This window comes from Lepus europaeus, chromosome 8 (assembly GCF_033115175.1).
Source record: "Lepus europaeus isolate LE1 chromosome 8, mLepTim1.pri, whole genome shotgun sequence".
Classification (NCBI taxonomy): Eukaryota; Metazoa; Chordata; class Mammalia; order Lagomorpha; family Leporidae; genus Lepus; species Lepus europaeus.
In genome coordinates, this window is record NC_084834.1 from 58,649,008 (window position 1) to 58,663,448 (window position 14,441).

General features: G+C 41.1%; 1 protein-coding gene across 1 annotated transcript in view; it reads right to left on the reverse strand.

Moving 5' to 3' along the window:
- The window catches only part of USP53 (ubiquitin specific peptidase 53), a 76,120-nt gene that overhangs the window by 50,909 nt on the left and 10,770 nt on the right, over positions 1-14,441 (reverse strand). The window contains exon 2 of the mRNA XM_062199690.1: positions 7,549-8,224. Coding sequence (XP_062055674.1) covers positions 7,549-7,692 — 144 coding nt within the window. The 5' untranslated portion in view covers positions 7,693-8,224. The remainder of the gene's footprint in view (positions 1-7,548; positions 8,225-14,441) is intronic.

Genomic DNA, 14,441 nt, shown 5'->3' on the forward strand with positions numbered 1-14,441 from the left:
GTAAGACTGGGACAAGAGAGGGACAAAAGACCAGTTGGAGACCATGGAGACCGCCATTCCCAAACTGATAAGACAGAGATATTAGACTCTGGGCCCCAGACTGGTTCTGAGATAAAGAATTCCTAGGTGGGAGGGGAAGATACAGTCAGAGTGGGGGTAGGAGCTAGGGAGGAAGTACACGTGGGCAGAGAATGGCTTTGAGGAATAGATGAGCAAAGGGCTTGAGATAGGACAGAAGAGGTTGACACGGCCCCCTGGAATTCAGCAGGAGGGGGAGGTGAAGATGCAGCCAGGGCTGGAGCTGATGGTGGATTCCCCAGCCGCTGCCTGGGTAATGGCGCAGGAACTTCAGCTGCTGAGGCCTCAGGAGGCGGCTGAGCCAGCACCTGTAGATTGGAGCAATAAGGGGAGGTTCATCTGCAGGATCAAAGGAGGTGGTGGTAGTGGCGGGAACAGGATGGGGCAGAAGAAAGGATTTTTTTGCTCAGGCTTCTGCCCCCTTGTGCGAATCTTGGAGACCAGAAGGACTTGAGCGGGAGAGCAAGAAGTACACAGGGAAGGTTTAGTTAGAAGATAGGAAAAGGCTTGAACGTATGGAATCTCCTTCCATTTTCCCGAACGCTCACGGATGTGATAAAGATGTTATCATGGTCAAACTACTCCGCTTCTGATCCCTCAGGGCCAAATGCGCCACCATGAAGGGGCCGCTTTTTGAAGGCTGGGGCCAATTTAAGAGGGACCATCAGACGGAACGCGGTTAGAGAAAAGTTCCCATTGCGACTTGTAGAGTCAGATCCGTGGATTGCAAGCGTCCTTGCATCCCGGCTGTCTGACTAGTGAGAGAATATGGGAGCAGAAGGCGGGGTCGTCACCCAAGCGCCCGCTGGAGCCCAGGGCCTCACCTGTAAAGAGGCGAACAGAGACGGAGTCGTCACTCGCACTCACTGTTGCCTGGACACAGTGTCCGTAGAGGCTAAAGGCCTTAAGTAGGAGTTGTGGTGTCTAGCACTACGACCTTGGACTTGAGTAGAAAAGCCTCAGATGAATGTAGAAGAGAGTAGACCACAACTCAGTAGACAAGTAGAGTCGCCGTGAGAGCTTCCCGTTCTCAAACTTTGGAAGGCCCATGTGTGGATGGAGATCGCTGAGCGTTCGGTGGCTTGGAAAGAGTTCTGGAGGTGTGCTTTGCGACTGGCAGAAATCCAGGACCCCAGAGGACTGGGGGACGCTGGATTACCAATATGAGGCTACAGAGTCACGGCACCGATGTTATATCTTCATGTTAGCCGTCGCAAAGCACACCGGACACCGGAGTAAGGGAAAGGGTTTATTGGGGAACACCCTACAGACCGGAGTGAAGGGGCAGCGAAGGAAAAAGAGAAAGAGACAGAGGAGAGAAGATAGAGAGACGAGCCAAGAGAGAGGAGAGAGCGCAGGAGAGAAGAACCAAGAGAAGCTTCACTATCTTAATATTGTGAATAATGAAACATTATGAATATAATAGAAATGAAGTTTTATCAATTTAATACAAATTTCAAAAATCTGCAAAGATAAAAATCCATTAAAATCTTAAGTTAAATATAACTATTAGAATTCAATAATGTTCACTTTTAGAGTTTATAGAGAATTTGTTTTGTTTGGGTTTCGAGTATATATAACACAGCACTGGCTTCTACAATTTATCAGCATTCTTCAAAGTATTAATCAAAAGCTATATTAATATTAGCATTTTGAATTTTTTTAAAGCTTTATTTTATTTGAAAGGCAGGGTTATAGAGAGAGAGGCAGAGACAAAGAGATCTTCCATCCACTGGTTCACTCTTCAAATGGCAGTAACAGCCGGAACTGAGCTGATCCAAAGCCAGGAGTCAGGAGCTTCTTCAGGTTCTCCCACATGAGTGCAGAGGTTCAAGTACTTGGGCCATCCTCTCAGGTGCATTACAAGAGAGCTGGATTGGAAGTGGAGCAGCAGGGACCAGCGCCCATATGGGATGCTGATGCTACAGGCAGCAGCTTTACCTACTATGCCACAGCACCAGCCTCAGTATTTTGAATTCTTAAAACTGAAGTCAAGATTTTTCTGGAATTCTTTAAGATTTATTTGTTTATTTAAAAGGCAGAGTAAGAGAGGAAGAGACAGAGTAGAGAGGGTAGGGGAGAAAGAGGGAGAGAGAGAAAGATCTTCCATCTGCTGGTTCACTTCCCAGATGGCCCCTAGGGCTGGGGCTGGTCCAGGCACAAGTCAAGAGCCAGGAATTCCATCTGTATTTCCCATGTGAGTAGAAGACACATTAGCAGGAGACTGGAGCAAATAGAACTTGAACCAGGACTCCGATATGGGATGCCACTGTCAACCGGTGGCTTAACCTGCTTAACCACAAACTGTCCTCACAAAGTCTATTTGAATAGATGTTTTGTTGGTAAGGAGTGGCCTTGCCAATTAGTTTATAAAGCAAACATCAGAGGCCAGTAGATGCCCCAAAGTTTATAAAGTTGGCAGAGCAAAGCACAGCAGAGGAGAGAGCTGCAATTAAAACCAGGGATCTCTAGAGGTTTCCCTGAGTATTCTGGTGAGTAACAGGAAATGCCCTGAAGCCTGGTAAAGAAATACCCAACAGGACTCAAAGGAACATTACCCAGAGTTCACACAGGCCAGGATAGGGCCCTGTTCCCAACAGCCAAAGTGGGAAACTTCAGAATTCACAGGGCCTCGCTTGAGAAAAGGTCCCAAGTGAAGAGAAATGAACCCAAGAATACACACATTTCTGTTGTAACAAAAAAGTTCTTTCCTAATAAAGCTAAAGAGTAAAATGATCACATTGCCTCCAAATAAATTAACCTTGTCCCACAACAAAGTTCAGGATTATTTTTAGGGCTATAAAAGTATCCATATCTTAACACTTGTCTGACATCTAGTAAAAATCACCAGACATTCAAAGAAACAAAAAAAATATAACCCAGAATCCCAGAATGAGGAAGAAAAAAAAATACACTAAAACAAAATACGGCAGGTACATCAAATCAACTATTACAGCTGGATTTCACACATTTAAACAACTACAGCTAAGACTGAACACATTTAAGTAGAAAAATGAAAGGGATCTTAAGATGCATATCATGGGGCCTTTATCTTGGAGTAGTAGGTAGCATTCCATATGGGCACCAATTCAAGTTCTGGCTGCTCCACTTCTGATCCAGCTCCTGTTAATGTGTTTGGGAAAGCAGCCAAAGATGGCCCAAGTGCTTTAGGCCCCTGCAACCATGTGGGAGACTGGGATGATGCTCCTGGCTCCTGGCTTTAGCCTGGTCCAACCCAAACCATTGCAGCCATTCAGGGAGTGAACTAATGGATGAAATCTCACTCTCTCTCTCTCTTTCTCTCTCGCTTTCATTCCCTCTCTATAATTTTGCCTTTCAAACAAATAAACAAATCTTTTTGTTAAAAAAAAAAAGACCCGGCCGGCGCCGCGGCTCACTAGGCTAATCCTCCGCCTTGCGGCGCCGGCACACCGGGTTCTAGTCCCGGTCAGGGCACCGATCCTGTCCCGGTTGCCCCTCTTCCGGACCAGCTCTCTGCTTTGGCCAGGGAGCGCAGTGGAGGATGGCCCAAGTCCTTGGGCCCTGCACCCCATGGGAGACCAGGAGAAGCACCTGGCTCCTGCCATTGGATCAGCGCGGTGCGCCGGCCGCAGCGCACTACCGTGGCGGCCATTGGAGGGTGAACCAATGGCAAAAGGAAGACCTTTCTCTCTGTCTCTCTCTCTCTCACTGTTCACTCTGCCTGTCAAAAAAAAAAAAACCCGAACAAATAAAGCATTTCACTCATTCCTTCATCCAAGAGAAATATTTTGAAAAAAGAAAAAAAGAAAAAAAAAGGCCCATATCAAACTTCTAGAGGTGAAAAATACAATTTCTAAAATAAAAAATACAACGAATGAGATTAATAGTAGATAAGGCATTCCAAAGGAAAAGACAAAAGAACTTGTAATAGAAACCATACAAAATGAAACAAAAAAAAATCAATAAAGAAAATGAAGACAGCATCACTGAGCCACGGGGCAACTTCAAGCAACCACCTACGCCTGTACATGTAAATGGAGTCATGCAGAGAAGGAGACAGAAACATCATTTGAAGAAACAGCAGTCAACAAGTTCTCAAATTTCTTTAAAATTAAAAATCTGCTGATCCAAGATGCTCAACAAATCAAACACAAGAGACATGATGTCAAGACACATAATTAAATTGTTTTAAACCAGTGATAAGAAAATCTTTAGAGCAAAGGAAAAGGACACATTACATAGAGCAGAAAAAGATCAAAATAACACATTTTTCATGAGAAACAATGCAAGCTAAGAGAGAGAAGCAAAATCTTTAAAGGACTGAAAGAGAAATGTCAACTTAGAACCCTTTAATCAGAGTATTAATAGCTTTCAAAAACAAGAGTGAGGGGCCAGCACTGTGACGCAGTAAGTTAATTCTCTGCCTGCAGCACTGGCATCCCATATGGGTGTCGTTTCTAGGCCCCGCTGCTCCTCTTCCAATCCAGCTCTGTGCTATGGCCTTGGAAAGCAGTAGACGATGGCCCCAGCATTTGGACCCCTGCACCCATGAGGGAGACCCAGAGGAGGCTCCTGGCTCCTGGCTTCGGATCAGCGCAGCTCAGGCCATTGGGTTCATTTGGGAGTGAACCAGCGGATGGAAGACCTCTCTCTCTCTCTCTGTGCTTCTCTCTGTAACTCTACCTCTCAAACAGATAAGAGTGAACACATTTCTTCTAACACATAAAAGCTAAAAGAAGTTGTCACCAACAGACTAATAATACTACAAGAAACGTTAAAAGAGGTCCTTTGGGCAGAAGAAAAAAAATTCAAGATGAAAAGGTAGAACTATGCAAATTAGGGACAAACTAAGGATGAGCATGAGAAATAACTACACGGAAAAGTATAGTTTGTATAGCAGAGGTCAGTGAAATATTCCTTTTTCAAAAAAATACATAAGGTGGGTATTTGGTCAAGAAGTTAAGGTGCCTCTTGAGATGCTTGCATCCCACATCAGAGTGCCTGGGTTTGAGCTCTGCTCCTGATTCCGGTTTCACACTAATGCACACCCTGGTAGGCAACAGGTGATGGCTTGGGTCCCTGCCACCCACTAGGAGACCTGGAATGAGTTCCCAGCTCCTGGCTTCAGCCTGACCCAGCCCCAGCTACTGTGAGCCTTTGGGGAGTCAATCAGCAGATCACAGATCTCTTGAAGTCTGTCTTTCAAATAAAAAAAATAAAAGTTAAATGCGCCATCTTACAAATATTTCTCTAATTTCTTAACCATATATGTTTGTTTACTCAGAATTTTCTGTTATAATATGCTTTTCATCTCCTTAAACTATAAAAAACATTTGAAGAACTAAAGAAAAAAACAGGAACAGAAGGGAAAATATAAAAGTGAAAAAGAATAGGAAAGGAAGGGGTAATGGGAAAAGATCAGAAATAGAGTTCTCCTGCTTTCTCATAGCAACCAACGCCAGTAGAGCCTTTTGGAATGAGCAGAACACTGACTGCCACTGAAGAGTCCTAGAGCAAAGGAGAATGAATACTTTCCTTGTACCCACTGCTCCGCTTTCCCTGGTAACCTTAAGAATTTTCAAGTTAGACATCCACCTCACGCTAGAGGGCAACTGGGAACACAGCTTTGAGTTAGATATCTGAGGACCTGACAAACACTAATGTGCATTTTATCTCTGCAGTTGTCAGGAGAAAATAGAATACATTCACGGGGCCAGCGTTGAGGCACAGTGAGTTAAGCCAACACCTGCAATACTGGCATTCAATATGGGCACCAATCAAGTAACAGCTGTTCTACTTTCGATCCAGCTCCCGCCTAATGCACCTGGGAAAGCAGCAGAAGATGGCCCAAGTATTTGGGCCCCTGCAACCCATATGGGAGACTTAGATGAAACTCCTGGCTTTGGCCCAGTCTAGCCCCAGCCATTGGAGCCATATGGGAAGTGAACCAGCAGATAGATGATCTCTCTCTCTCTAACTTTGCCCTTCAAGTAAATAGATAAATCTTTTAAAAATATATATTTACATATATACATGGAAAGTGATTTATTTTGAAGAACTCTTTTAATGTATATTCTAAGGCCAATAGAAAAACATTTCAATATACTATATCTTACTCATTTTTAATAGTGCAGTTATTTGTCAATCCTATCTAAAACTGTTGAATATAACAAATTATACATAAGAATACTTTTTGAAGAAAAAAAGGTTAATAGATATTATTTAATTAATGAAATTTAAACGAGGATTAAAGCAAAATAATGTATCTTCAAAGTGATCAAACAGTGGTACTCAAATTATGATTCCACAGGGCCACATGGGGAGAAGTGAGCTTAAGGAGCAACATCAAAAATCATGCATTCTTGGCCGGCGCTGCGGCTCAATTGGCTAATCCTCCACCTTGCGGCGCCGGCACACTGGGTTCTAGTCCCAGTCGGGGCACTGGATTCTGTCCCGGTTGCCCCTTTTCCAGGCCAGCTCTCTGCTGTGGCCCGGGAGTGCAGTGGAGGATGGCCCAAGACATTGGGCCCTGCACCCCATGGGAGACCAGGAAAAGCACCTGGCTCCTGCCTTCGGATCAGCGTGGTGCGCCGGCCGCAGCGCGCCAGCTGTGGCGGCCATTGGAGGGTGAACCAATGGCAAAAGGAAGACCTTTCTCTCTGTCTCTCTCTGTCCACTCTGTCAAAAAAATTAAAAAAAAAAAAAAAAAAAAAAAAAAAGCATGCATTCTCATTTCAACCCAAGACCTTGTTTCTTTTATCTATCAATCAAGATGCACACTAAATTTCTTAAAAAGGGTGAGGGGGTGGTGTTAACTGCTTAAAAATTTTTAAATATATGTATTTTAGAAACATGTCCTTAATTTAATAAACATTTTAATATAAAATGCTTAATAAATATTTATTTTTAATAAATTACAGTGGTATATCATTCTGTTCAAAAAGCAATCTCCACTTACTATAAAAACGAAAGTGCCCAGCAAAAATAGTTTTGTTTCCAATAAAAGCGGTATTAAGAAATCATTCTAATCAATAACATTATTCTTAATTTATAAGTTAAGAAAGATTAAACTAGAGATTTCCTGAAAAATATGGATAAAAATTTAACAAATAATTAGGTCTTGGGGCTGGCGCTGTGGTGCAGTGGGTTAACACCCTGGCCTGAAGTGCCAGCACCCCATATGGGCACCGGTTCGAGATCTGGCTGCTCCACTTCCAATCCAGCTCTCTGCTATGGCCTGGGAAAGCAGTACAAGATGGCCCAAGTCCTTGGGTCCTTGCACCTGCATGGGAGACCCAGAAGAAGCTCCTGGCTCCTGGCTTCAAATCGGTGCAAATCCGTTATGGCTAACTGGGGAGTGAACTAGCAGATGGAAGACCCCTCTCTCTCTCTTTCTCTCTCTCTTTCTGCCTCTCTTCTCTCTGTGTAACTCTTTCAAATAAATAAATAAAATCTTTAAAAAAAAAATCACAAATAATTAGGTCTTACCTGCACAGCACTATTAAGAAAGCAGCTATTTTGACCTGGTTCATTTAGCAAGCCTTTGGTTGGTGCTAGGGATAGCATACTCCCAGGTTGATAAGCTTTTCCAAGATTGCCACCAGGTTTCCGTAAGAATTTCACCCAAGCCATCTTCAAGCAACTTTTTCTGCATTAAAGCCGAGAATTATTCACTTATGTGATATTTCTGATGATGCAATGGATGACGTCTTGAACTGTCCACTTAAATTCACAGCAATCTGTTACAATAACGCAGATTTCCAAGTCCATATCTTTCCTATTACAATTTCTTGAGGATTTTGACAAATAAAAACAAGGTATTTCAATGTTGAAGTTCCAAAAGCTAAAAAGTATGCTATTTTAAAAAAGGCCTTAAATGTTTTTATATGTGTTCAATTTTATATGATTATATAGGTTAAGATGAAGATTCTTTTCAAACTGTTAATATCAATGAACAAATTATTTTCTTTAATGTGAAAGCCATTTGTCTTGATAGGTTAAAAAGTAGATACTTATGACACAAAAAGACGTAGAGTGATATTTGGCATGATTCCTTTGGTTACTTGTTTTCCTTATTTTTTTTAATAAAAAAGAAGTCTCTCTCCCAGGTGAAGTTATCAAAGGTGACTCCATTAATTCATGTCAATGTGACCTCAAAACAAATCTATAAGAAAGAAAAGAAATGTGTAAATAAAAGTGAAACCTGATCAAGGCAATTCCTAAATTACTATTTGAACTGAAATACTGAATATAGAAATAAAATTTACCATAAAAAGGATGAGAACTAATAACATTCTAAAACAGGCAAATGACAACATATTTCATCATTGAAACATGTTTAATGTCAATGTGACATTAGCCATCACCTACTTCAAGTTTACAATTTTCAAAAGATGGTTTCATAAGGAAAATATCCCACAAAATATTAGAAATAAATTAAATCTCAGGTGGTATCTTTTATCTGTCAACACTAAATTACTTTGTTCATTAAAAGAAATGTGTGTATATATATAGTAATATAATTTTTTTTATTGTAACAATCCATATTGTTATCCATCTTATGTACAAAATCATACTCTGCAAGAAAGGCAGTAGATTTTATGTAAATTGATATGTATAACAATTTGAAAGAAACCACTAACTGATAAATCTGACTGAATTAAGTAAATTTCCATCTTACAAAAGCAGAGTTAAACAGACATTAAATGTTAAACTTTTGAATTAAAAACAATCAAGTATTACTAACAAAGTTTTTTCTTAACCAACTGAATTTCCTTCCGGCGTTTTTATTCAACAAACATTTATTAAGTCCTGAACTAACATAATGAGGAAAGGCAGATAATGCTATAATAAATCATAAATTGTAGAGTGTGTGCTTGAAGTGGTATGTGCTAAGTGCTAACCGAAAAACAATTCGAGCAAAGGAGATGGGAAGTACATATATTGTGAAACATTTGCACTTTTGAAGAGGGCAATCAAGGAAAGTTTCATTAAGAAAGTTATATCTGCCTGAAGATTCTAAAGCAATGAAGAAGCCACCTGAAGGAAGGAATTCCAAGCACAGTGAAGAGCAACTTCAAAGACACTGAGACTAGAGCATATCTGGTATGGCAGAAAGATAAGAAACCTAGTATGGAGAAATAAAGATGGTCAAAAGGAGGGAGTTGGAAAGGGAGCTACAGGGCCACATGTGAGCCCTCTAGAAAGATTCCAGCTTTAACACCAGGTCGAAGGCATTGAGTTCCATTTTCATAGCACAAAAAAGTGAGGCAGAAGGCAAAAGTCAGTGCAGTATCATTTATCAAATGCCCTCTATGACAACGAGGCACTTAAGCTGGGGCTGGCACTGTGGCACAGCAAGTAAAGCCACTGCCAGTATCCCATATGGGTGCAGGTTTGAGTCCCGGCTGCTCCACTTCCCATCCAGCTCCCTGCTAATGTGCTGGGAAAGCCTTGGAAATTGGCCCAAGTTCTTGGGCCCCTGCACCTATGTGGGAGACCTGGAAGAAGCTCCTGGCTCCTGACTTTAGCCTGGCCAGCTCTGGCTGTTGCAGCCATTTGGGGAGTGAACCAGTGGATGGAAGATATATTTCACTCTCTCTGTCTCTGTCACTCTTTCAAATAAATAAATCTTAAGAAAAAAAAAAATGTAAGACTAAAGAAAAGCATGGGTCTCTAAAGAATTAAAGTCAGAGGCTGTTTCCTGACCACTTATTACCTTCTTGGTCTTACATACATTCTTATCATTTCTGATTCACAGCTTCTTCATATCAGTGAAGCTACTGATTCACTGATCAGTCCTGCTTTAATGTAAGTTAAGTGTTCTAGGAATTATAAAACTCTATGTTGGTTGTACTCTTCTAATTAACTAGTTTGCAACCTCCTCTAAGGTGACCTAACTGATCCCAAAATGTTTCATACAAATTAAGTTTTTTAAAGAATTTAGTCATGTTTTTTACAACATTATGGGAGCTCTCTATTGGTATTCAATTCTTATTTTTAATGGTGGATTCCTTTTGAAATGATGTTCTTTCAACAAATAATTCTTATGGTACCAAGTCTAAACCATTAACTAAGCTAAGGTCTATGAAACAATCTGCCCTTAAGCAGCTTAATTTGGTGAAGGGAAGAGAAACAGTTAATTTTTAAAAAATATTATAGTTTTTTTTCTTGCACAAGATGTCGAACTGGTATGTGCCCCTGGTTATCACCCTCCAACCAGTCACTGGAGATTGTAAAAGACAAAAGGAGAGAAACAAGGAGATATGTTGGGGACACGAAAGTGAGGCTTCTGGAGTGGGAGGGAAATAAGAGCCAAGCGATGGAGAGAGCCTAACCTTATGGACTGAGAAAGCTCCTTCTAGTTGTGAGCTCTCCCATTCCTGACATTGCTCTGGGCACAGAATTCCTCCCTATGCAATGCAGTGAGACAGAAAGCTCTGCCACCACCCAAATGCCATCTGGAGGATAAGGGATGTTATTGCATCAGGAGAGCACTGGGCACAACTAGGATAGAGAGTGGAAACAGTACAGGTGACCCGCAGGGCTCCTGTATGCTCTGTCCTCACCCCTACTCCATAAATAGAACAGAGGACAGCAGAACCTGGAGATCTTACCTTCAGGAAGGGCAACAGGAAATTCCTTTTTGGAACCAACTTTCAAACTCCATTACCCACAATTAAGCCCCCACACTCCCACCTATGTTTCCTAAAGTCACCTGAAGACACAGTAATTACAGCCTACTCATTCAGTCTCCTCCCAAGTAAACATTACTAACTTACAACTTGGCACTGGAAGGAAAGATCAAACCAGACACTTGGGAGTGTATAAGCAGTATGAAAGAAAGGCAACAAACTGAACAATACATATCATAGCAAACAGAATAGCTAGAACACAATTTTAAAATAAACACAGTATATGTTTACCAATGGAAGATATGTATAGATTTTAAAAGTTGATAAAGTAGGGCTGGCGCCGAGGCTCACTAGGCTAATCCTCCACCTTGCGGCGCCAGCACACCGGGTTCTAGTCCCGGTCGGGGCACCGATCCTGTCCCGGTTGCCCCTCTTCCAGGCCAGCTCTCTGCTGTGGCCAGGGAGTGCAGTGGAGGATGGCCCAAGTGCTTGGGCCCTGCACCCCATGGGAGACCAGGAGAAGCACCTGGCTCCTGCCATCGGATCAGCGCGGTGCTACCGCGGCGGCCATTGGAGGGTGAACCAACGGCAAAAGGAAGACCTTTCTCTCTGTCTCTCTCTCACTGTCCACTCTGCCTGTCAAAAAAAAAAAAAAAAGTTGATAAAGTAAAAAACTTCAAGTATTGGTTAACCAGCAAACTGAATAGGGGGGAAGAATATATTTGTGAGTAATAAATTTACCAAGAAATTCTCTTACACAGCATTAAAAAAAAGAATAAGGTAGAAAATATAAACTTTTTTTTTTAAAAATGAAGAGGCAGAGGTGAAATTTAAAAGTGTCAATATCTATCTACTAGGATTCCTAGAAAGGGAGAGTAAATTGATAAACACTTCTAGCAATGATTCAGAGTTGTCCAGAATTAAAGACTGAAAAGAAGTTGAACATGATGTGGGAAAGCAGAAAAGCAGAGCAAAAATTGTGAAATCATAAACTGGGGGAGGAGGGACATGGGTAAATACTGATTTTCAGGCTGATTTATAAACCCTGAATGTATACCACTTAAGCCTTGCAGTTGTAACTCTGGAAATCTAAAGGACTAGATAATGTCCTAGCAAAATACAAGTTGCCAAAATTAACTCAAGAAAAAGAAAGACTGAAAAACACAAACTAGTTTAGAACAGAGAGCAGACAAAAGTTTTCCTATTGAAAATTACATCCAGGATGGCGCCGTGGCTTAACAGGCTAATCCTCCGCCTTGCGGCGCTGGCACACTGGGTTCTAGTCCCGGTTGGGGCGCCAGATTCTATCCCGGTTGCCCCTCTTCCAGGCCAGCTTTCTGCTATAGCCCGGGAAGGCAGTGGAGGATGGCCCAAGACATTGGGCCCTGCACCCGCATGGGAGACCAGGAGAAGTACCTGGCTCCTGGCTCCGGATCAGCGAGATGCGCCGGCCGCAGCAGCCATTGGAGGGTGAACCAACGGCAAAAGGAAGACCTTTCTCTCTGTCTCTCTCTCTCACTGTCCACTCTGCCTGTCAAAAAAAAAAAAAAAAAAAAAAAAAGAAAGAAAATTACATCCAGACCAGACAGATTCAAAGTTAAGTTCTATTTAAACTTCAAAGAACTACTAATTCTCAAATTAAATTATTGTAGGCCATAGGGAAAATGAAATATATAGTGATCCCAAATCATTTAATATGCTAACATAACATTGATATCAAAACATGATAAATCTCAGACACAATTATAGGTACAAAAAATCATTAATATTTGGAGGCTGTGTAGAAGAGAGTTAACAGAAGTATTTATGGTAGTCATAAAAGGTAGCCACTCCAAATGTCTATCAGGAGATAAATGACTAAATAAAATATGGTAGATATAGTCATACAATGGAATACTACTTAGCCATAAAAAGGAATTAAGTACCTGTAGAAGCTAAAACATCAATGGACACTGAAAACATGCTAAATAAAAGCCAGCCACAAAAGAGCACACATGCAATGTGCAGAACTGGGAAGTCTACAGAGGCATATAGCAGATTAGAGGTTGCTTACTTCTGTAGCAGTGGGGGCTGTGGTGATAGACGGGAAAGGAATAGCTAAGGCACAGGGCTTTTTGTTGAGGTGGTGAAAGCATTCTAAAATCTACTATAGTGATGGATGTACATTTTACTGGATGTACTAAAACCACTGCATTGCACATTTTAAATAGTCGAGTTACTTAGTATATGAGTTTTATTTATTTCAATAAACATTTTTTTAAAAAGAAAAAGAAAACCTGACATACCAGGCATGAGACTGTGCTCCTTAAATGGCCTGCTTTGCAAAGTCAGCCTGTGGGAACTAGGTTTCATCTAAGCCGGCAAACAATGGGGTTTACTCTGGAAGTCTGTTTTCCTTATGGAAGTCTATGATTCTCAAGGCCTATATGACCACCTCCCAATTTAAACACTGGGCACTGAGTTACCACTGAGCCCCCTGGCAGACAGTATTTAACACAGGTCATCACATTTGCTGCCAAAAGAATTAACCGGCCCCACGTGAGTCAACTGGTAAAAAACTATTCAAAGCCTGTGCCTTGGTTCTTCCATCTTCACCCCATACTTCTATTTGCTCATTTTGCTCTACATTCTTTGTAATACATCACCACAATGAATATGGCTGTATATTGCATCCTATGAGTCCTCCTAGAGATTCATCAAATTTGGAGGGTGGGAGGGAGCTAGGGATCTAGTGTTTAAGTGCTTCTTTGTTTCTTTTAGACGGACAAATAAAAATGCTTTTAAGTAACACTGTTTCTGGGGATAAAAGGGAAGAACTTTCTTTTATTGCTGAGTAATAAAAAACTAATTATACTATTAATTATACTATTATATTTTCTGGCAATGTATTATATCAATCTAGCTAAATGTATTCTATCAACCTACTAAAATTAAAAAACATAAACATTTCACTTCAACCTCCAAAAAACATCCAATACTAAGACTACATTTCCCAGAAATAAAAGTTCTATTTTATTGTGTTAGATTAGGTAGTAGCTGTAAATGAGGGCAAAAACAAAGTGACTATGCATCAGTGGGAACACAACTGGAAGCAGATTATTTTCAGTGGATTTCTACAACTTCATGTTGCCTGATATCCATTCTGAACAGCACTGGACTTTCTCAGGTCAGAGGTCAGAGGTAGAGCTTAGTTAGGCTTGACACCGTTTCCAATTCCCTATCTCCTTAGTTCCTTGTAGAGTCCTCCTGGGCCTCCACCTCCTCCTCACAGGTTGCACACACTTAGGCGTTACATCATTCACCAGGATAGAGTAGCAGCTGGTGCAAGGCAGGTTGTCAACAGCCATGACCAAATCTACAGGCAGGACTAGAGTTTACTGCCACTCCCCAGAGACAGATCTCAAGATAATGTTAGAAGAAAATGTAACTCTGTTTTTGAGTAACAAAGTGCAGAAATTTAACAGGATCCCATTTTGGTGAAACAGTGTATGTGTGAAAACACTATGTTTTATGTAATCACCTGAGGAAGGGGAATGTGTGTATGTGTGTGTGTGTGTGTGATTAAAATGGGACTGGACAGTAAAGTTAGAATATAAAGAGGGCAGGGAAGCCTGCACTAAAATCACTACTGTACGAATACTAATCACATTTAGGTATTTTATAAATTTACATGTGTGTTTTAATATTAAATTATGACAAAAATGATATGCCAGGAAAGTATAAATTCAAAGAAATTTAATAAAGTAA